Here is a 22,119-nt window from a genome sequence, read left to right on the forward strand (position 1 = left end):
GAGTACAAAATAACATTTATTCACTACAATTTCTCACAAAGCATGTGAAAGATTATGAAATAAATAACAGCATCACAGAAAGTACTCAGAAAAGCAAATGCACTGGACTCAAAATGTTAATTTATATTTATATCTTACTGTCCATTAACTTCATGAACATTTACTTTTTACTGTTTGGCATGGAAATCACCTACAAATAGGTATAAAAGTAACACAATTGGGTACAGTTAACCTTCTTGGAGATCAAATTCCACATTGACTTACGGTTCTAATTGAGGTAAAATATGCACTGTGTTACAGTAGGACATAAACCTTGTTATTGCCTATTTAGGAGAGTATGCTTAGAGTATTGTTGTGGGTTGTTTGGACATGCATTGTCTGGAATAAGTCAAGGTGCACACCGGAGGATACAAGTCTACTGGTAATAGTGCAGGTACGCCATACAAATACTCCTTGCCAATTTCATACATTGTAATAAATAACTGCTATTCTACATTTCCTGAGTCATCTAGATGTTGACATTTGGTTTGACAGTCAAATCATCAATAACATGCGTACAACAAAGCAACATCATGGCTGGTTAGGGAAAAAATAATAATTTGGGGAAATCAAAGAAAAACCGTACTAGACAACCTGTGACGCCTGTTTTCAAGTCTCAAGGTCCACTTTGTTCTATTGGCATCTAAAAATGAGTTGAAATGAGTTATCATCTGCCTAGTGGGTGGATGCTACAGGCTTCTTTATAGACACTGCAGAATGAGGGCAGTAGAAGGCACAGCAGTAACATCAGTACTTTTGGAATACCACTGAAGGGCAGCAGAGTTCTTCAACTAACACAGTCCTCACATTTCACCCACAGTCACTACATATCCTTCAACCAGAAACAATATGTTTACAGAACAAAGAGAGGATACTTTGATATTCTAATTACCACTGTTACAAAACAGTTAAAAAGAGGTTAAAGTGGTGGCAGTTAAGCATTGTTATGTGGTTCCACAAATGTTTCCTTAGTTGTTGTTGAAAGTCAGTTCTTTACACACAGCATGTTTCAAGCTTTGTTTCTCAATAACTAAATTCACATCTACAAATAAATACAAACAGCCAAGTGTCTTTTTCTATGGACGACAATGAAGAGCAGCACTGTTCATCTCTATACAACTGTAGCTGCGTGTTTGAATGTGCATTTCGAATACATACATAATTAGCACACAGAAATGACTAATTGTAATATTCTTTATATATACACCAAATAAGTGGAATGATGGCGACTTTGGCTTTAGGTGGAGTCTCTACTTTCCCCCATACATTCTCTCTATGTGGGTGAGATAGTGGTTCTTTATCTCTTTTCTCTTCAGCTTGAAGGCGTCAGTAACAAGGCCGGTCTCTGGGGTCCACGGCTCAGGACTCAGGTGGACCTTCATAGGGATCTCAAACCGCTGGAGTTTAACTGAAGGAAGGAAGGAAGGGAGGGAGGTAAGTAGGGGGGGAGAGTTAGGGCTGTTTGTGCTATTATCATCATAGTATGTTGTTTGTGCTGTAATCCAGTGACCTCACTAATCCGAATCTGGAACTATGTCAAATGTCTCTCCCAAAGCAGATAAAGACATTAATGAAAATAAATAAACATAATCTGTAATCAGAGGCTCTTACTGGAATTGGCAACCTCCCTGATCTCCTTCAGGACCTCTCTCTCCATAACAGAGTGGGTACAGATCACCTCCCATGTTCCTTCCACACCCCTCTGTTTGGCCAGCTCCGTTAACCTCTTCTGGTTGGGAACCACAAAGCTGATCACGTAGTTCTGCTCACTGCAGACGAGAGATGGGAAATAGAGGCTCTACTTAATAGCTGTCCATAGGCAGAGATCCAGGATCAGTTTATTCTCTCTAAACCCTGACCTTAGCCATAAGGTGGAAAAGCATAAACCCCATCTGAGATCAGTGTCTAGGGGCTCAGACTCACCTGTTTGCATATGCACAGATGTTGTCGATAAGAGAGCAGTTCTTCAGCGCAGATTCTACTTTACCCAGAGACACGTATTCCCCAGCCTGCAGTTTGACCAGATCCTTCTTACGGTCTGAGAGACACACAGACACACAGACACGAAGAGCAATGAAACAAAAGGTCATACTGTGTAATTCATAAGTAAAATACATATGCTCAATGACGCACACAGTGCAGCATTACATACCCACTATCTGCAGACAGCCATCTGGGTGGATCTCTCCTACATCTCCAGTACAGAACCAGCGCTGTCCTCTTTCATCCACAAAGAAGTCATGATCCTTACTCTCGTTTCTATAGTAACCCATGGTTACATTAGGACCACCAATCAGGACCTCCCCTCGTGGGTTGGGCATGTCCTGGTTTGTGTAGCCACCTGAAAACATTAACATGACACAGGTAAACCTTAAAGCAATGTCTTTCCTCTAACATTCAAGCAACTTGGCAGCTATAAGAAAATATATTATGTTTTCTAGCGAGTGGTAACATTGTCTTATTAACATTTCGACATGTTATTATTCCATGTGAATTCCATGTGAGGTGTAGATGTTAATGTGCCGTACCCTCCAGCCAGTCCCTAAGTTTGATCTCACAGCAGATGAGAGGAGCTCCCACTCGACCCGTGCTGTAATCTACCACTGTACAGACAACAGAAACACAACCCTTAGACATGAAGGTGGATAAAGAGCAAACATTCTCCTTTCTCCCTGTCCTCTCCATCCCTCCCTCCCTCACTCACTCCGTCCTTCCTTCCCTCCCTCTGTCCTCCACCCTCACTGCATCCCTCCATCTCTCCCCCTTACCCTCGGTGATGGTGCCAGCTCCGCAGGTCTCGGTGAGTCCGTAGCCCTGACCCACAGGACAGCAGAAACACACGTTCATGAATCGCTGAGTGGCAGAGGAGAGAGGCGCCCCTCCTGACAGCATCATCCTCACTCGTCCTCCCAGCAGCCTCCGCACCTTATGGAACAACAGCCTGGACAGACACATAAAAGAACCCTCAAAACACTGCAGCGTGTTAACAACACACCTCATTATTAGCATGGACACTAGAATGGTATCAAACACTTGCGTTTGATACCATTCCTCATTCTGTTATATGCATTACAATGAGCCCGTCCTCGGATTTCTACCTCCACCAGCCTCCCCTGATACATACAGTGCCACGTTATAGTGCAATAGTGTCATAGTGCTGCTGTTTGAGTTAGAACATCCTGACCTGAAAGCAGTTTTAAGGGAATGTGTTCTTACGCATTGCAGAGCGGTGCATCATAGCCCCTCTTTATTTGCTCCAGTTTATAGTTGTAGCCCAGTTTGAACAGCGTCCTCTGAACGTAGCTCATCTCCTGCACTTTGCTCATCACATTCTTGTGAATGCGATCCATGATTTCCTGGTTCAAAGCAAACAAGCAAACAATTAAGGAGCTATTATCTGCTACAAGCAAGACCATCTGAGAATGGGGATAGGTGTGCGGGAAGTGTGTGTGTGTGTGTGTGTGTGTGTGTGTGTGTGTGTGTGTGTGTGTGTGTGTATGTATAAGGGAGGGGGGTTTAGGGTGCTGAGTTATACATAGTTATTGTGTGTGTGCGTGTGTGTGTGTGTGTGTGTGTACAGTATGTATGTGTGTACAGTACTAGTCAAAGGTTTGGACACACCTTCTCATTCAATGGTTTTTCTTTATTTTTATTATTTCCTACATTGTAGATTAATATTGAAGAGATCAAAACTATCATGGAACACATTTGGAATTATGTAGTAAACAAAAAAGTGTTAAACAAACCAGAATATGTTTTATATTTCAGATTCTTCAGAGTAGACACCTTTTGCTTTGATGACAGCTTTGCACACTCTTGGCAAGGTGTGACCAAACTTTTGACTGGTACTGTATGTATGTATGTATGTATGTATGTATGTATGTATGAATGAGGGAGGAGGGTTTTGGGTGCTGAGTTATACATAGTTATAGAGTATTGTTACAGAATAGTTTAGTTGCAAGACAGAAGAGCACAATCATAGTATAATAGTAGCTTCTCTGTTTTTCAAGTAACTGAGGACAAACAACAAAGAGGAACAGAGAGAGAGGGTTGGGGAGAGAGGCAGGTAGAGATTGAGAGAAAGGTACCGGTACTGCTGCCATCAGGGTTGGTCTGAGCACAGAGCTGTCTCCTCTACTGCCTCTCTTTATCTTTGTGGACTGGTGGGAAACAGAGGAGGAACAGAGAAGAGAACATCAACACCAGACAGGAACACAAATTAAAATGAAAGAGTGAGCCGTCAATACTGGATCCATTCTACTCTGTCATATGTTTAGAAAAACATAATCAATCACGGTTAAATGTATGAAATACCAGACTGCATGTACAGTACACATGAGTCTTTCAGAAGTCAGAGAAAAGGCTGCTTCACTAAAACGTGTTATCAAACGTGTTTATGGTCATAAAATCAGCCTAGGACTTATCATATCATATTACCTGGTCTGAGAGGGTCTGGGGAGAGGAGTAGCCGATCCGACAGCCGTACGTCACACACGAGATCTCTGCCGTCATCTCCAGCACATGGGCCAGAGGCAGGTACGCTACGTACGTGTCCTTAGGCCTGGGAGAAGACAGGGGAGGGGGGGTAGATGAGATAGTGTTGAGGGGTATATAAAAGAAAAGAGGTTCTGGACGGCAACCTTCAAAGAGATTTATTTTATGATGCATTTCGGAGCAAGCTCTTTCATCAAAGCATAATGTCACAAGACATAACACAGTATATACACACAAACACATGACAAGGCAAACCTAATTTCAAGTAGCACATAGTGTTGAGGGTTGCCTATAGCTAGTGATCAGGGAGTTAGATGGTGTTGAGGGTTGTGGACTTGCCTCTGGGCAGACAGACACACTTGCCCTCACTAATACTCACCCCAGTCCGGGGATTCGCTCACACTGGCCCGTCATGCCAGCAATCAGGTTGCTGTGTACGATCATGACTCCTTTGGGCCGGCCCGTAGAACCACTGGTGTACATCACTACTGCCAGGTCCGAAGGCAGGGGCTTCACCACTGCCCTGCTCACTGGAAGAGAGACAGCCATTGGCTAAACACTTCACAGTCCTCTCGCCCTCCAAAGCTGTGAGAAGCTTTAGCTTGGGAAGAGGATTATCACTTGAATCATGAAAAAGTACAAAGCTCTGTTTTTTCTTCCTGGTGTTGATAGTAAGATTAGTATGGAGTGTTTTGGAATTTTTCAGAGCTGCTGTCCTATATTATATGTCTGCTCTGGGAAAGTTCATTGATTGCAGCATTGAGGTGTGTGACTCACGATTGTCAGGCTGTGCCCCCAGCTCCTGTACAGCCTCCATGCTGTGGATGGTCAAGCCTGGTGGGTATCCCTCCATATGGACTCTCCTCTTGTCCACGTAGATCACATGCTTCAGCTTGGGGATCTGGGGGAGCACGCTCTGGGGACAGAGGGAGGACAGGGCTGGGACCAGAACATGGTAACACCTCACCTAATGACATCATCATATCTCACAATGTCAACAGACAGGTGTGTAATTATGTCTGTAGGGGGGTGGCCAGGTGTAATCTATAGGGAGGTTCTCAATTCTAAGTTCTAGGTCAGAACTCACCTTCAGTCTGGTCTCCAGCAGTTCCACGCTTGTGATGAGATGGGTGACTCCGGTCTCATTCAGTCCGTATGCCACTGCCTCCTCTCCCAATGTGGCATAGAATGTCACCACTGTAAAGGTGGGCCAAACATCAATGTATGACTTTTGTATAATAAACACTTACGTACACATATGATAAAACGGATATCTACACAAGTTCAGCCCATCCATCCTCTGCCATTGCCACTCACATGGGAAGTTGCGTCTGAAGCAGGCCTGTGCAGTGATCATCCACTCAGCTCTGGTCTCACAGAAGATGGCCACGGTGCTTTTGGGCTGCTGACCCAACGCTGCCAGCCCGCTGCCCAGACAACTGACGACAGAGTCAACCTCCTGATAGGACAGCCAACGATACTCCCCCAGAATCAGCTAGGAGAGAGAAGGGTCACTGGCTGCATCTAACCCGTATTATCCAAGTACTACATTCCTTTTGACAAGACCCTTCTGAGAGGCTTAGACTTATGACACATACCTTTTTGAAGACCTTTCCACTGGGTTGGGGTTCGTTCTCCTCACTCAGCAAGTCTCGTGTCCCCAGACAGTCTGCCTGTCCAAAGCACTGCACCGCGTGTTCAAACAGCTTATCCAGCGTGTCTTTCCCAGGGATATCCTCTGTGGCCAGGGAGTGGAACCGGTCCGTGGAGCGGAAGGGTCCTTCTGTCCGGCCCGAGGTGGACCGGCCCTTGACCCTCTGGGCAAGAGCTTTCCTCTTCCCTGCTCCAGTGAAGAAGTACCAGGGCAGAAAGGAGAGGAAGGAGTACAGCCACACCAGCAAGTGTAAAGGCAGCAAAAGGAGGGAGTGAAAGTCCCTCTGGAGACCCATAGTGGCCACCAGAGATTGAGGGGGGGAGGGAGGGAGGGGAGGGGGTCAGGTAAGAGGGGTCAGACTAGGAGGGTCTGGTCCTTTGGGAACGTTAGCCTAGGAAGGGAGGCTCTCTGTGGTGTGGGGGGGAGGGGTATAACTTGATACAATAGGAGAGGAGCCCTCAATTCTGAGGATGCCAAGAATCCGGAAATAGCGAGGACTGTTGTTGGGTTGACGATGGCTCCTCTTGGCTTGATCCAGACAGATTAGACCACCTAGTTGGAACAACAAAAACATGTTTTCTATGTGTGAGAATTTAAGCAGGGAAAAGGCTAAATACATTTGTCTTAGTCCTCTCTGCTGTTTTGACTAGACCTCTGCTCCCAAGGGTAGAGCCTGCCCTGTCAGTGTTGCATGCCGCAGCATTAAAGAGGAAGTTGCAGGGTTTCGAGTAACTAGCTAGCTAACGTCCAAAAAATAACTGTTTAAACCACATGGTTGTTTACAGCCACATCAGCAGTCGGTCACCGGAGAGGAATCAAAGAACTAGAGGAACCAGAGAGGAATCAATTTCACCCTTCCTCTAATGTTAGGCCCTACATTCATACCAAATCTTGATTTAGCCTGATCCTATGACCATTTTAATATTACAAGCAACAGTATTTAATTAGTCAGAAATGCAGACACACACACACAGACACACACAGACCTCTCTCTTAAAGGTGGCCAACTCGGGACGAATGTGTGATGAAAGACAGCAGGCAGTAAAGGCAATTGAATTCTGCATTCACTCCTCCTAAGGCTGACTCATCTGTCACCTCCCTCATCCTGGGAACACACCCACCTTTACCTGTTCCAATCCTGTGGTCTGTGTACAAAGGCTCAATGGCCTGGTAGAGAAGGGTAGGACAGGTGGAAACCATGTGGTGGAAACCAGGGGAGCCTGCTGTTGGTAGAAAACGATGGATCGGCTCATGTCCTCCGATTTCTACTTCCACCAGCCTCCCCTGATGGAAACCAATCCAGTAGTGTCACCCATCATTGATAATAAAAGAGAGGAGCTGTAATGGTCACCATAGATGGGTATTGTTGAGACCCATCCACCAGTGACCAGAGAACCCACTAACCAATGGCAACAGCGCATTGGACTGGAGAGGATTGAGCCACAGGCAACCAATAACATCAGTCTCCCTGCTCACCCCACTGACAGGCCAGGCTACAGGACACTTCAGGACACTCTCAGCCTCTCCTCTGCTATACATAGAACCAGGGGGGACCAGAAGGCTGAAACCTGGATGGATAATATTGATCCCATTACTCATAATAAGCTTAGACATCGAAGCCTAGAAAAGCCTTTGCTTGAGTTACACCCAATGAGATAGACAGACAGACTAAATGAACTTTGTCAGTAATCTATATCCACAATCAGTGTTATCTACATGTATACAGTGCAGCTTTTCTTATATCTTACAACAACAACAGTATGGATGGGCTGAACAACAGTATTGTCTGTGTTCATGGCCTGTGCTGCTATGAAAATGATGCATGATGCATCAGCAGCACTCATCATCAATTCATGATGCAAGAGTATAACACTGACAGTGAACACTTCCAGTTCAGTACGTCAGCAGATGCAATCAACTTATTGAAGGAGGGCCCCACTGACGACGCTTAAAAAGCAATCAAACCAACATCTTCATAAACTGTAGTAAGAAACATAGCTAACAAAACGAAAGTGTAGACATTCTGTAGTATATGTATTTCTGTAGTATTTCTTTTTAAAGAAACACACTGTCAATATATATATTTTTTCTTATTCTATTGTCACTTTATTTTATTGTTGTTTGTGATGTGAGCTGCTGTAACGCCTTAATTCCCCCTCGGGCATCAATAAAGTATATATTTATCTATCTTCACATAATTAAAAAATGCTACACACAACACAGTCATAGGTACAGGCTCGGGACGCTGTCTCCTGGGCACGAATCCAGCATCTATCGACCTATGCCAAACTGTTGGCGTGGAGGTATACAAGCCATACAACAACGTGACATATTCAAGCCAGAATGACAGTGACATTTCATCGATCTTTTGAGCACCGGCTAAATTGATGATTGGAGACGGATGTAATATTGCCCCTAAAAATTAACTCTAATTATCTACATACGGATAACGATGGTAATACGATTACTGTGCCCAGCAAGCAAGTGATAGCCGTCTTATCTGGCAAGCTTGTTACAATCTTACCTTCAGCTGCCAAGCCTGATCAGTCGATGTCTCCCTCATGCCAAGGGAAATGACCGAAAGTTACCTTCGGTGATCGCGACCACTCAAAGGGAACCCGGAAACACTGCGTCATCTGATTCCATATTTCTGAGCCAATGGGCTGCCAAAGCGTATATGTCACTTCCTGGTTCTTGTCAAGAATCCTTGGTCCTTGTTTATTTGTGTTCTGTTATACTGTGGTTGTTGTTCCATGTTGTGTCTCCCATTTTGTATGTGAGGTGTCATCAGTTTTTATGTAAGCATATTTCTGTAACAGACTATCTGATATAAACTATGTTACTATTTTGACATATGGATGAAAAGTGTCATACCAGGGTGTTTGATACATTGGTGCATCATGCATCTTGTAGTGACAGTGGGCTAGAAACTTTGATGTGAAAGTCAATTTCTGCAACACTGAAACAACTCAATAGGAATAAACACACTGATAATTGTTTAGATGTTGCATTTATTGTATATTAACAATAACACATTTCATCACTTTGTTTTATGTACTATAGTACGCAAATTCTTAACAATTGTTGTAAATATCAAAGCCACCAAAATCTCTCCTCAAACACTGATGCAATTAATGAGGAAAAACTGCAAAAAGTAAATTATCTGATTCATCTGAAAAGCGTCCACAAAAGAAACCTGGGTCCCAATGTCAGAGTGAAGTATGTGTGGGGGGATTGTTTCCTGGGTCATTTCTTGCCCTCCACTAGGATGATGTGGTAGCCATGCTTGGTCTTGACGGGAGGATCTGTATACACAGGTTTGTCCATGGTGCTGGTAGGCAAGGCGAAGGCTGCGTCCTGGAAGGGTCCAACCATCGACCCCCGTGTCATCCAGCCCAGATCACCCTGTCGTAGCCAGGACAACAAACAATGTCACACACAGATCTCTCGTGAAGGAAGAACACACATGTACACAATTGAAAATTGGGTTTGAAGATATGCAAGGTGTGTAGAAAACAGGATATAATAACACTGGGATGGTATGGATAGGACAAAAAAACAATGTTTATGACCAGAAATAAGAACCAACTAAGGATAAAATGAAAAACACACAAGACAGACATTGAAAAACACTGTAGGCTATATGTGCAAATTAAATAAGATTTGGGTTACCGCTAGTAAGAAGAACATTTTGTGCTTTAATAGAATTTCATGTGACTATAAGGAATGTTGTGCCACCTAGTGGATGTTTTTAGGTATTGGTAGTGGATGAGGTGGATTTCCCCCAATACAAGGAAAAGCACTATTAATGGTGCGTTCACAACAACTGGGAACTCACAAAAAAAAACTCTTTTTTACTAATCAATTACTGACAGCAGCCATAAGCAGCATCTCATTCACCATCAGCTGTGTTTAGATTTTCAGCAACACTTGAGTATGTGATTGTGCACAACATGTAATGCTAGTTAGCAAAATCCTGTGAGGGAGTAAGGAAGGATTAAGCAAGTGATTAAATAGTGTCTTACTCCTTGTCGGGCTTTGTCTTCACTGTACTGCGATGCCACCTCACTGAAACGAACCCCAGCCTTTAACTTTTCCATTGCCTCCATGCATTTGCCATGTTTTTCACAAAGGATATGTCGAACCTGGGGGAAAGTAGTCAACACAAAACATAAGCATACAATTAGAAAGACATTGAGTTTTGGTTATGCCAACCAGTTATGTGTATCACGTTTGGAGCAGGATCATGGTAGGCCAACTACAGACTTAGTGGTGGTGTGAAGTTGTTCACTTCCCTCACATATAGTCTACCAAAGCAATGCTTTAGAATCGATGTGGGGGAGTGAAGAAGTGATAGTAAAAATATTATCTAACAGCAGCCAGCTCATCATTATCTGCCAGTTAGATGCGAGAATAGATAAGAATGTATATGCCGAACAAATAACAATATGAAGGTGGGGTTGGATGACTATCATGCATTATTTAAAACTTTATTAGGTAAAATTATAGCTATGCTTGACTATGGCTCAAGTCATCCGGAACATCATGGACAGTGTGTAGCTAGCATGTGGCATGGCCAGGAATAGCTAGTTAGCTATTATCTACCTTAACAGCAGTCCCTCCTTTTGGAGTCTTGTCTTTCTTGTCTGTGTCCCCACTTCCCGAGGCAGTTGCACCTGAATGATAACATTCGACATGATGACGATGACATATCCTTTGGTACCAAATTAAGTGGGCAATGTAGCAGTGTAGCTAGCTAGTAACTGCAGTCTGTTGACAAGTGTTGTGTAGCAGGGTGAGAGTTATGCTAGCTAGCATAGCTAAAATCATTCATTCACTGATACCGAATGCTCTAGTTAGCATATCTCTCAATGAAGTTTGAACATTTTATTCTTACACCAACCTTTACCACCCTTGCCACCTTTCCCTTTGGGTGGCATTTTTGGCAAGTTTTCACTGACAGCGAGCTAGGGGACCGTGGCTAGCTAGCAAGTGTACTGTGAGTTTAGTAGTGCTGCTGTGTTGTCATACGTGCGGTAAACTGCGCAGACGAATAACTATCCTGCGCAATTGCAGTTCAGTTTAGATGTTGTTGAACAAGCCCTATTTGATTTCATACCATGATTCAAATTCTATCAAAACACAATTGTATAAGAGTATGTAATTGAAGATGTTTGTTAATTGGTTTCAATAAGGTAAATAACGTATCGTTACTTACTTCAACCAAGTAGAGGAGTTCTTTGTTTCAAATTTTTGAAGTTAGTGTCTCCACCTAGCATTTTGACCAATAGAAAGTCCTGTTATTCACCTAGGGTGTAGGTGAGTGTGCTGCAGTTAGGTAATTTATGTTATTTTAATGTACAAAATCAATGTATTAATTTAACAACAGGTTAGGCAAAGTTTTGTTTATGTAAACTCAATCATTGCATATTAACCCCCACTAAATAACCATAACACCACTGCACTTAACCAACTTGTATAGTAATCACCTGAGTCTCCAGTTGAGCCATCTCAGTGCTTTGCATTGTGAAATTACCATTTTAGATGAGGTGTCAACCATTTTTTGTTTCTTTTAAGTGTGATTCCCTGTTGATGTGGCAAATCACATCGGCTCTGCCCTGGTGTCTACATTCTAACTCATGCCGGCAGGTTGCACACCAAAAGTGAAAAGGTGTAGTCCCAGGCGTAATGAAAGGCCATTCCTTGGTCCACTGTGAGTTAAATTAGGAGCCATGAGGCTGCCCCTGCATTCTTCCTTTTTTTTGATGGAATATGTGACTCACACTCTCTCTACAGTCGATGGGGAAGAGATATATTTTAATTAGCTATTGAACAAAACTTAATTTCTGAGATTGCACTTGTGTCTCATCATCTCCATTTTTCACATCTCATTCTGTCCTCTGACGATGTTCCATTCCTGCTGCCTCTGTACCTTTTTAAGACAAAGACAAAGACTGTTTATTGGCCATGCAATCAATTCTCATCAATTGTTGGAATGTATTTTTTTTTGCACACATCCCCCTCCAGACAACACACGTGCACACCCCCAAGGGAGAACAGAGCTCTGGGCACAGGGTCAGCCATATTCCGGCGCCCCTGGAGCAGTTAGGGGTTAAGTGCCTTGCTCAAGGGCACAACGGCAGTGGTAGGCACCTGGATATGATGCCAGTAACCCTCCAGTCAGCTCACATCCGGCTCTCTCCTGGAGCGGGGATCGAAACAGCAACCTTCCGATTTCTGGCCAGCCTCTCTAACCTCCAGGCTACCTGCCGCCCCTGTCTTCCTCTGTACGGGTTGCTAATGCTGCTCCCTTGTCTCCTTCTCTCTCTTTCGCCTTCTTAAAATACCTCAATAAACTCATCTGGAATAACAGACTTGATAAATCGTTCTTGAAAACATATAGTAGCTAGCTAACTAGTTGCATCGATTTTTTTTGCCATTGTTTAGCATTTCTCTTTGCCGTGCACTTAACGTTAGACAGCTAACGTAAGCAAGCTAGCTGTACATAGCTTATGCTTGCTTAAACTTACTCTAATTTACAGAGCATTTATTCAAAACAAATATTACATACCATATATAATATGGTTCGTTAATTAATTAATCAATCCATGATTGATAGCTGTCTTAGTCACTCAGCTTGGTTCATGCCAGGTTAGTTGGAGTGTGGCTGCCTTGCTTGAACGCCCAGCTGTGAAGAGATAAGCATCGCGCACCAATCAGAGAGTAATTTAAGATGCAGCTCCATGGAATCACTCATTACTATACCAGAAATACTTTGACCATAACACGTTCGCCTGTTCATCTCTGTTGCTGCCGCAGTGTTTTGGCGTGAGAATTGTTTGGAGAGCGTGAGGCTGAAGGTGAAAGCGTGTGTCACACGCCAAAAGCGTGAAAGTTGGCAACTCTGGTAAATAACCTATCGGTACTTGCTTCAACCAAGTAGAGGAGTTCTTTGTTTCTGTTTTTTTTTAAGTTAGTGTCTCCACCTAGCATTTTGACCAATAGAAAGTCCTGTTATTCACCTAGGGGTTGAGCCAGACTGTTACTATGGAAATGAAACTAAACACAGATCACGATGACAATTCTTCACATAGTATGCATGCTCTTGGTTTAGTTTAAATTGATATACTGATATACTTAATATACTGATATAATTGATATACTGTACTACTTAATGACATGGAAATGTACGAGAACATTCTCCGTCTGGGCAGAGGAGGAGCAGCAGATGTATTCCTGATGAGGCATGTAGAATCCAAGAACCTGTGTGCAGTGAAAAGAATACAAGCAGATAACTCCAGGAAAACCAAGACCAAAGAGGCAATCTTAAAAGAGGTTGAAATCATAAGGAGACTGAAGCACCCCCACATTATAACATGCAGTGAAGCTTTCTCAGATGATGGATTTATCTACATAATCATGGACTACTGTGATGGTGGGACATTGGATGACAAAGTCAAAGAGAGAAAAACTGGGGAGTATTTCACAGAACAGATTATAATGGAGTGGTTTGTACAGGTCACCATGGCAGTTAAATACATACATGCAGCAAAAATCCTTCACCGGGATATCAAGACCTCAAATGTGCTTTTAACAAAGAAAGGCGTGGTGAAGGTGGGGGACTTTGGGATATCTAAAATAATGAGCAACACAGTGGACATGGCTCGTACGTGTGTGGGTACGCCCAGCTACCTCAGTCCTGAGCTTTGTCAGGACGTCCCATACAGCTCCAAGTCTGATATCTGGGCTCTGGGTTGTTTATTGTATGAAATCTGCTCTCTTCAACCACCATTCTCTGCCACAAACCTCCTGAGTTTGTTCTACAAGATCATGAACGGAGAATACAGCCCTGTGCCCAACTTGTATTCAGACAACATCCCCTCTCTGATTCAGGGAATGCTCTGCCCCGTCCCTGAGAACAGACCCACTGGTGCTGCCATACTGGGCGTTCACTATGTGCAAGAACATCTCAGAGAGTTTGTTAAGCACAGGGAGATGACAATGTTAAACCTTGATTCCAAATCCATATACCTTTCCAGAGGAGACTTAGTTTCTGTGAGCACACCTGGAGATGAGAGCTGGGACAAGAGCACAGAGGGGAGGGGAGTTCCTCCCACACTCTCTCACACAGAGAAGGAGAGGGAGGACAGTATTAATGCCTGCCCCAGTGACACTGGAGAAGATGATGTGGTCAGTGTTGGGGGCCAGTCTGACTACTCTGAGGACTTTGATGATGACCAGAGCTGGTCCTCTACAGAGGAACACTCCACTCCTTTGAACTCTATTATGGAGGATGTGTCTATGGAATCCAATGGTAACGCAGAGAAAGAAATAACAACCATGAAACCATGAAAATGCTTCCTGAATAAGTTATTTTTATTATATTCCAGTGGATCACCAACTCTGGGTCTGGAGAGCTACTGGGTGTGCATGTGTTTGTTCTATGCTAATGCTGACACACCTGATTCAATCAATTAATGTTTTGTCAATTAGCTGAATCAAATGTGTTAGCAGAGATCTGGAATAAAAGCCTGCACACTCTGGAGGAAGCCCTCCAGTTCCAGGCCTGGTTATCACGTGTGCTTTATCACAGATGTTCAATATTGCTATCATCAGATTTGTGATCTGATGTCTGTCTTCGACCCTTTGTTTGCAGTGAGCCTTGAAGGGATGGGCCATGGTGAGTATCCTGATGACTTTGAAGCGGAGGAGGAGAGGAGGAAAAGGAGGATGTGATGAGTGTAGTCCAAAGTGCCCGCTCTGCCCTGGAGCTGACAAGGAGTGGTGATGACATATTAGAGGAGAGTTTCAGCTGAGGGATGCGGGAGGATTGTCCGTCACACTGAAGGTCCTGCAAGAGAGATGCATCATGGGTGAGCACATCATCCATAGTGGGGAAAAGTTGTCAGTTGGTAGAAAATGAATAGATTCATTGCATCGACTGTTGACTGTGTGTGTGTGTGTGTGTTTTTCTTTTCTTTTTTCAGAGGACATTGGACCCTCCCTCCACAAGGAGATCAGTGGACAATTGGAGAACGGCCTCTGCTCAGAAGACCTGCAACCACACTTTGCACACACATTAGGACCAGACCGCCTGGAAACCTGCCATCTCATATTTACTGTTGACCAAGAGGCAGCATAGAGCAAGCAGAGCAGAGAGCAGCATAAAGCAAATCTGGGAGTAAAGCCCCAAACCTGGACATTTGATCCCCATCACTTTACCTTTTGATATACCACCAACTTATATTGTAGAAATATTAGTCATTATGGTTCTTAACTATTTGAACAGCAGGTAGTACTATGAGGGTTTCAATTTGAACAGGTTTGAGTGTGGACATACTGTTGTAGGTAAAGCCAGTGCATGTCAAAACTGAGATGTGATGTTATATTTGTAGGCAGTGATGAAAATTGAATTAATTCACTAGGGGAAACCTGGTGGCTTCAGAGGTTAATTGAATTGGAGTTGGAAGTGTTTTAACACCAAAAACAAGTTCTTATGGGTTCCCCATTTCCACTACTGCTTGGATGTTCAAAGATAAGAGAAAGATCATATCTGGCAGGGGGGATACCCTCAGATAAACCATGAAGTCAAGTCAGCACCACTCTGACTTCCTTTTGGCAGGTATTAAACTGTGGAGTGTTTCTGGAACGTCAGCAAGGTGATGATGAAAGTGATTTCTACAACTACAACTGCATCCATGGGCTTATAGGTTGCTGTTACTGTACAAGCACTACATTTTACATAAAACATCTCTATGTATCTATTCTTATAAAAAGTGAAGAGTGGGCCTTTTAGTGGGCCTGTCCCACATCTCTCTGTTGCAGCTATTTTGGTGCAAGTATGAGATTGTTATCTCTCGCGTTTGCAATAAGTCAACCTGTAATTTCCTGTTCGTACTTTTTTAGATTTTTTTTCTCTATTTTGAATCATAGTCAGATCTAGATCACACATCTGCATAATATGGAGATGAGTTCAAACATAAGCATATTCCACATCTATGTGGTGACCTGTCAGCTTTCTAACATTTAGTTTACATGTTGCACTTACACTGAAACACTACTTTCTAATGGACAGGAATAAAAGAACATTACCACACAACAGGAAGAGGCCCCTCTTACACTGTGGTAAAATATGTACTTAGTGCCAGATCATTTGAAATGTGCAAGACAAATTCCCTCTCTCTCTCTAAATAAGAAATAAAGTACTTTACTCTATTCTATGTTGTTTTATTCTATTCTCAAGGCCATGCACAGATGCTTCTGAATCTAAATCACTGTTCAGTTGGATGGAGGATTGGTCTGATTGAAATCTTCAGTATGTATAGGTCATTACTCTAGCGCAGCTTGTCATTGTCAGTGTCTGCTTGCTGATTCATGGTACTGTGGCAATGTGGAAAACAAGTTGGAAATTTTGGTGAGGTGACAGTCTTTGAAGGTAGCATTTGGAGTCTCCCACATTCTAAACATGAAAAGATTAATTATCTCTCAACCTTTAATAGTGTTCCATAAAGTTAACGAATGATGCAGTGCACCCTAGCAGTACAGTACTGTACTTGGTTATAAATAGATATTTCTTGCCTATGAGCTGAAATCCCACGGACTGACTTGCAGTGCCTTCGGAAAGTATTCAGACCCCTTCACTTTTAGAGTCTCCCACATTCTATTTTATTTTGTTGTGTTATAGACTCAATTTAAAATGGATTAAATTAAAAGAATTTGCCATCAATGCACACACAATACCCCAGAATGACAAAGCGAAAACATGTTTTTAGAAATTTCAGTAAATTTATTAAAATTGAAATACAGAAATGCCTCATGTGCATAAGTATTCAGACCCTTTGCTATGACACTCTTAAAATGAGCTAAAATGCAAAAATGAAGGCACTGTATGTGATAGATATTCTCACTTGATCAAGAAGTTGAAGAATAGAAGCTGTGTAACCGGAAAACTGGGGCTGATTCATATCATCACACAATCTTTCGTTACGAACACGAAATATGTGTCTGTACACACACACACACACACACACACACACACACACACACACACACACACACACACACACACACACACACACACACACACACACACACACACAAATCATGACTTTCCGAACTATTTTTCCCCATTCCACTGCTCTTACCCCTTTGTACTTTACACTCATCTGTTTCCTGTGTAGTGCACACTGATGGTGTCAAGACAAAGGTAACACATGGGAAGTAATAAGTCAATTCATTCCTATGTTCTCTCCCTCACCCACAAGCAGTTGTCTTGTTCCATCTCCCTGCAAGGGTTAGGGTTTGGGTTATCCAGTTTTAACCACTTACTTTTCAGTCAATTAATTTTGATAGATGCTTTTCAGCAGTGGGTTCAAATCCCGGATCTATTTTGTCCTATTTAACACTAAGGGCTGGTTTCCCAGACACAGATTAAGAGTAATCCTACATCTTCAATTGAGATTTTTTTGTGAAAATGTTATAAAGTTCAGGACTAGGCTTAATCTGTGTCAGGGAAACCAAACCCCTCTAGTGCCTTAAAACCGATATACCTACATGGTACTTATATAATAGCTAAGTAGGCATACTGGGTAAATACAGTGCAAGTAAACATTGTTTAATAGTTTTTACATATCTGGTGTGCAGTTTGGGTGTAGTTACACACTGAAATCTGTATATGCATTGGAATTTGGATTTTGACTAACCCTTGACTGACCCTTGCTATAGAATTATTGTTTAGGATCATTCAGTTATCTCATTGTATGTGTAGGAAGGGCGGGGTGCTTATCTTATGTTAATGCCATATATTGTAACATCCCAGTGATGAGGACACTGACGGTTCCAGTTGGTGCCAAGAAAGACTACCATTTGGCATTATCCTATCATAATCCCAAAATGCAATTAGCACCCCCATGGAGCCAAAGAGTTCACATGGATTTCTGGCTATGCATTGTGAGATGCCAGTAGCCAATAAAACCACCACACTTCCCAAAGATGGTGGGCCTGTGACACTAAACTCTCATAGAGAGACATGTGACATGGGCACACTTATGTACACATACACGCACGCACGCACGCACGCACGCACGCGCGCACGCACGCACAAAGTTATTGACTCTTGATCATTTCTTAACACAATAGAAATGCCAACATACTTGTGAATTTATTCTTGATAGTGTGTATTCTCTGTCATTTTACTTGTCCTCAGCCTGTACAGTATGTGTAATTACAATGTTGTAATACAATAATTAATGTTGTAATTACGTATCGCATGTTTGATATCATTGTCTTATAAAATATGAGACAAAAACGTTGACAATAATTGCCCATGAGAGCAGTTTAGAGAACAGTTTAAGAATGATATATATATATATTTCCAGACCAACTGGATTCACATCCAACTGTAGTCACATCCAACGCTTCCTCTCAGGCAATCACATGTTGGGAACAGAGCACAATTCAAATACGCCCAAACTCCTGCTGGCAGGAGAAAGCTACAAAATCTTTTGCTCACCTCTTAACACAATGGTTCTGAGACTCCACACAATCTTGTATTTCATTGCATTTCATCTTGCGTTTCTAAGCCCAGTAAATAAATAATTTTTTTCTCTTGTCTTGACAAATACTGGCTCTATAAACAATTAAGGAAACTTACTAAGATATTTTATAGTCATCAAATACGCTTCAGACTGACATAGGCTGACATTGTACTTCCTATGATCTGTGCTTTGAGCAATACATATTCTGGTAACGCTTATACTTCCATAGGAGTATATCTTTGATATACCTCATAAATGAGCAACATCACTTTACATGTTTATTTGCATTTCCAAGCCGCAAATATACAATATGTAACAAACTGTAGCTAAAATGTGTACCAAGTCCACAGTAGTTACACTGTTATGCTGCCATTGATGATATCGGTTGCTGCATACATTTTCTGGCCATAATCATGAAATTATGTCCAGAACATAGCAATATATTGTGAAACTGAAATCTTTACATTTCTGTAGAATTACTGCACTGTAGTTCCACAAATATGAAGGAAAGAGTTCAAAGTTGATTCACCATGCCTAGATAAAGGGTGCAAAAAGGGTGAGAGTCCTCTCTAGGTTCAGATAAAATACCCCTAATACAAACAAAAACACCACCACTCGGGAAACCCTCACAACCTCATCTTCATATGCATATATGATCTATATGACCTTCAATACTTCTTTGAACTGCAACATAAATATACCAGTACCATTGGCAAGGTGACTCTCGTTTCTGTCTCATGGGGACTCCCCTACAGTTGGCATCATCACTTAAACACTAATATATATCATACACTATGTCATCTTCAGCCAGCGGACATCCTCTTTAGAAGACCCGTGGTATATGTGCTCATTGGTTTGAAACTTCCTGAAATTGTCAGTAGCTTGGTCAGTATTTTTATTCTTCAAACTCTGTAGGCTAATGAAGTAATGGTACACATTAGAGCCTAAGAGTAACTTCAAACCCACAAGAGCGGTCCCCGACCTCAGACAACGTCAGCAGTGAGATGACAACCCTGATATGGAGAGCACAGAAATTCTGACAGCATCATTCTCCTACAGGTACAGGAGAGGAAGTTGAAAAATGCCACAGCCTCACACTGGAAAGTGTCTCGGACAGGTACTGTTTTTATCTGTGAAGTGGTTGGAAGCAGTCTAAAATAATTTTATGTGCATCAGCACATCAGCATGCAAACATGCAAGAGATGCATATAAACAGTATATATATGCAATATATATATACAGTTATATATGCAAACAGTATATATATATATACATATATATATATACATATATATACACATATATGCAAATAAACAGTATTGTTTCATCATCCTCCATTGAGGCATTGGGGTTCACTGACCAGGTCTACGGTACTTAGTACATCTCTTTATATTGAGCAAGTTTTATCTCTCACACTGGAGTCTCCTCTGTAACAGCTTCTTCATGTGAACCAGTCGGAAATAATCTCTGAAGGACTAAGTCATAGAACAACATACATTTCATTAAGTCCATCTCAAAAAGAGATCTCATAGAATGCGGGTTGGATTTTGGAATGGTTTGAAATAGGAGTTGAATTGCCCTGTATTCTGTCATTTTAGTTTTTTAAGGATAAGGCCCAATGTAAATGTTCAAGCCTCATCCTGGACTATAGTGTTGTATTTTCTCACATATTCACCTTATTTTTCTTTTCTTGTCTTGTTTCTAAAGTGCAAAAAAACTAAATTGCTTCCATGAGTCTGAAAGGTCAGCACTTTGTTTATGCAGAGGTGAACATCCTCTTGGTCAAAAATCAAATCATCAGCGACTATCATCATCATCACTAGATATTTTAAACACATACTTAAAACATTTTGATTAGTATGGATTGGAATGCCCTGTGAAAACTGATGTATTTTCCCTGATTCCTCCGGTATCGTGACATCATGGGTTCAACGCCTTCAAAACAACTTCCTGTTAGTTTACTCATAAAAGCATGAATGCAGATGATCTGATCATAATCATTTCACACTCAACAGGCTGAGAAACAGAAAGACAGAGAGAGAGAAGTGCAAAATGATGAAGTCTGTGGTTGTCTTTATCACCATGTTGTATCTCTGCCAGGCTAACTTAAACCGTGAGATCATTAACGACCTGAAAAAACTTACTCCACAAAACTTCACCTTTGTAAGTACAACTCTCTGATTGTAACACTTGATCTGTTCTGCTTGTGAGGAGGTTGAAGATGAGAGGCCATCCTTTCCTCATGGGTGCTCTCAGGGAGCACGAAGTGGTCATATACTTTCAATGCAGATAGAGAAGAATGTTCTATTCAATAATTCAGATGTTTATTTGCTTGAATGTTAAGGTCTTGACCTTACACAATGAAATAACTGTTGTTCTTTCTCCATTCCATAGCCAGCGCAAATAGATATACCTGGAAGCAAGATGCTTGCTAATGCAGTAAGTAATCCATCCTTCAATCGCCATTATTTTCAGTGTGGTCTAGGCAGTGTACTGTATCAGCTACTCAACGTTGTGGCGAAATGTAGTCTAATCAAGTTTCCTCATGTGTTTATTGCAGTCCAACTGTAAGGGGGTCTTTGCCAAAGCGCTGAAGCGCATACTGAACCAGGTTGAGCCAAAGTCGGACACAAGCCTACACAACGGACACAAGCCTAGCGAAACTCTTCTCAACAAACTGAGGAATAACACCAGTCTACTAAATACAACAGTGGTAAGAAACTGAACAGATTTGTCTTGTATACAATGTTTAGTGAAATCTTTTTGACAGACAGTACGGTAGCTCTCAGTTCTGGTTCAGGCACGGATCACATTTGTTCTCTCTCAGCTCAATGCTGCCTCACAATCCTCCTGGTTTCAATATGCAGTATGACCTGCAGCAGGGGAGGCTGGTGGAGGTAGAAATCGAGGATGGGCTCATTGTAATGTATGGAACAGAGTGAGGAATGGTATCAAACACACGTGTTTGATACCATTCTTAATTCCATTCCATGCATTACTATTACACCAGCCTCTCCTGACCAACAGTACTCTCTAACCCTAACCCTAACCCTAACCCTTCCACACAGGGTATTCAAGGTTCAACATGATGTATGTAATGAAATAGGGATCAAACTATCAAACTCACACTTAACCACTGTCTGTGTTGTTAATAAGGGAAATTAAAGAACAAAAGAAGAGCAAATATATTAAGATAACACTCTGTGACTACTAGCTAATTGTAGGCCTACATGCTTATTGCGCCATCTTTGTTTTTGTCTTTTAAAGGAGAACAGTGGCTGTCAAGAACAGTGGATGAAAAAGTACAAATGGCGAAAACCCGAAGACACCCACGTGGCCATCAATTCTTACATCAGATTCATCGAGAAGCTGAACAGATCCAAGAAAGAAAAATGA

At 42.1% G+C, this 22,119-nt stretch overlaps 3 protein-coding genes across 3 annotated transcripts; 1 reads left to right on the plus strand and 2 right to left on the minus strand.

The window, feature by feature from the left end:
• acsl4a (acyl-CoA synthetase long chain family member 4a) lies at window positions 1-8,786 on the minus strand. The gene is made up of 15 exons (XM_083685711.1): window positions 8,712-8,786; window positions 6,132-6,739; window positions 5,851-6,028; window positions 5,621-5,730; window positions 5,311-5,449; window positions 4,913-5,063; window positions 4,477-4,600; window positions 4,128-4,199; window positions 3,256-3,395; window positions 2,808-2,980; window positions 2,568-2,642; window positions 2,192-2,380; window positions 1,963-2,077; window positions 1,651-1,808; window positions 1-1,447 (listed from the first exon to the last, which is right to left on the minus strand). The coding sequence occupies exons 2-15, from the start codon at window positions 6,480-6,482 to the stop codon at window positions 1,290-1,292; spliced, it is 2,133 nt and encodes a 710-aa protein (XP_083541837.1). The 5' UTR covers window positions 6,483-6,739; window positions 8,712-8,786; the 3' UTR covers window positions 1-1,289.
• Window positions 8,787-9,180: 394 nt separating this feature from the next.
• Window positions 9,181-11,233, minus strand: pin4 (protein (peptidylprolyl cis/trans isomerase) NIMA-interacting, 4 (parvulin)). Its single transcript, XM_083686883.1, has 4 exons — window positions 11,091-11,233; window positions 10,793-10,863; window positions 10,213-10,332; window positions 9,181-9,592 (listed from the first exon to the last, which is right to left on the minus strand). Exons 1-4 carry the CDS (start codon window positions 11,125-11,127, stop codon window positions 9,434-9,436), a joined length of 387 nt encoding a protein of 128 aa, XP_083543009.1. The 5' UTR covers window positions 11,128-11,233; the 3' UTR covers window positions 9,181-9,433.
• Window positions 11,234-13,366: 2,133 nt separating this feature from the next.
• On the plus strand, window positions 13,367-22,119 carry nek12 (NIMA-related kinase 12; the record flags this gene model as incomplete). The annotated part of the gene is made up of 4 exons (XM_083685581.1): window positions 13,367-14,163; window positions 20,938-20,992; window positions 21,284-21,436; window positions 21,991-22,119. The coding sequence occupies 4 exons, from the start codon at window positions 13,367-13,369 to the stop codon at window positions 22,117-22,119; spliced, it is 1,134 nt and encodes a 377-aa protein (XP_083541707.1).

The sequence above is a fragment of the Argentina silus genome (genome assembly GCF_951799395.1).
Source record: "Argentina silus genome assembly, chromosome: 15".
In the NCBI taxonomy this organism is placed as follows: domain Eukaryota; kingdom Metazoa; phylum Chordata; class Actinopteri; order Argentiniformes; family Argentinidae; genus Argentina; species Argentina silus.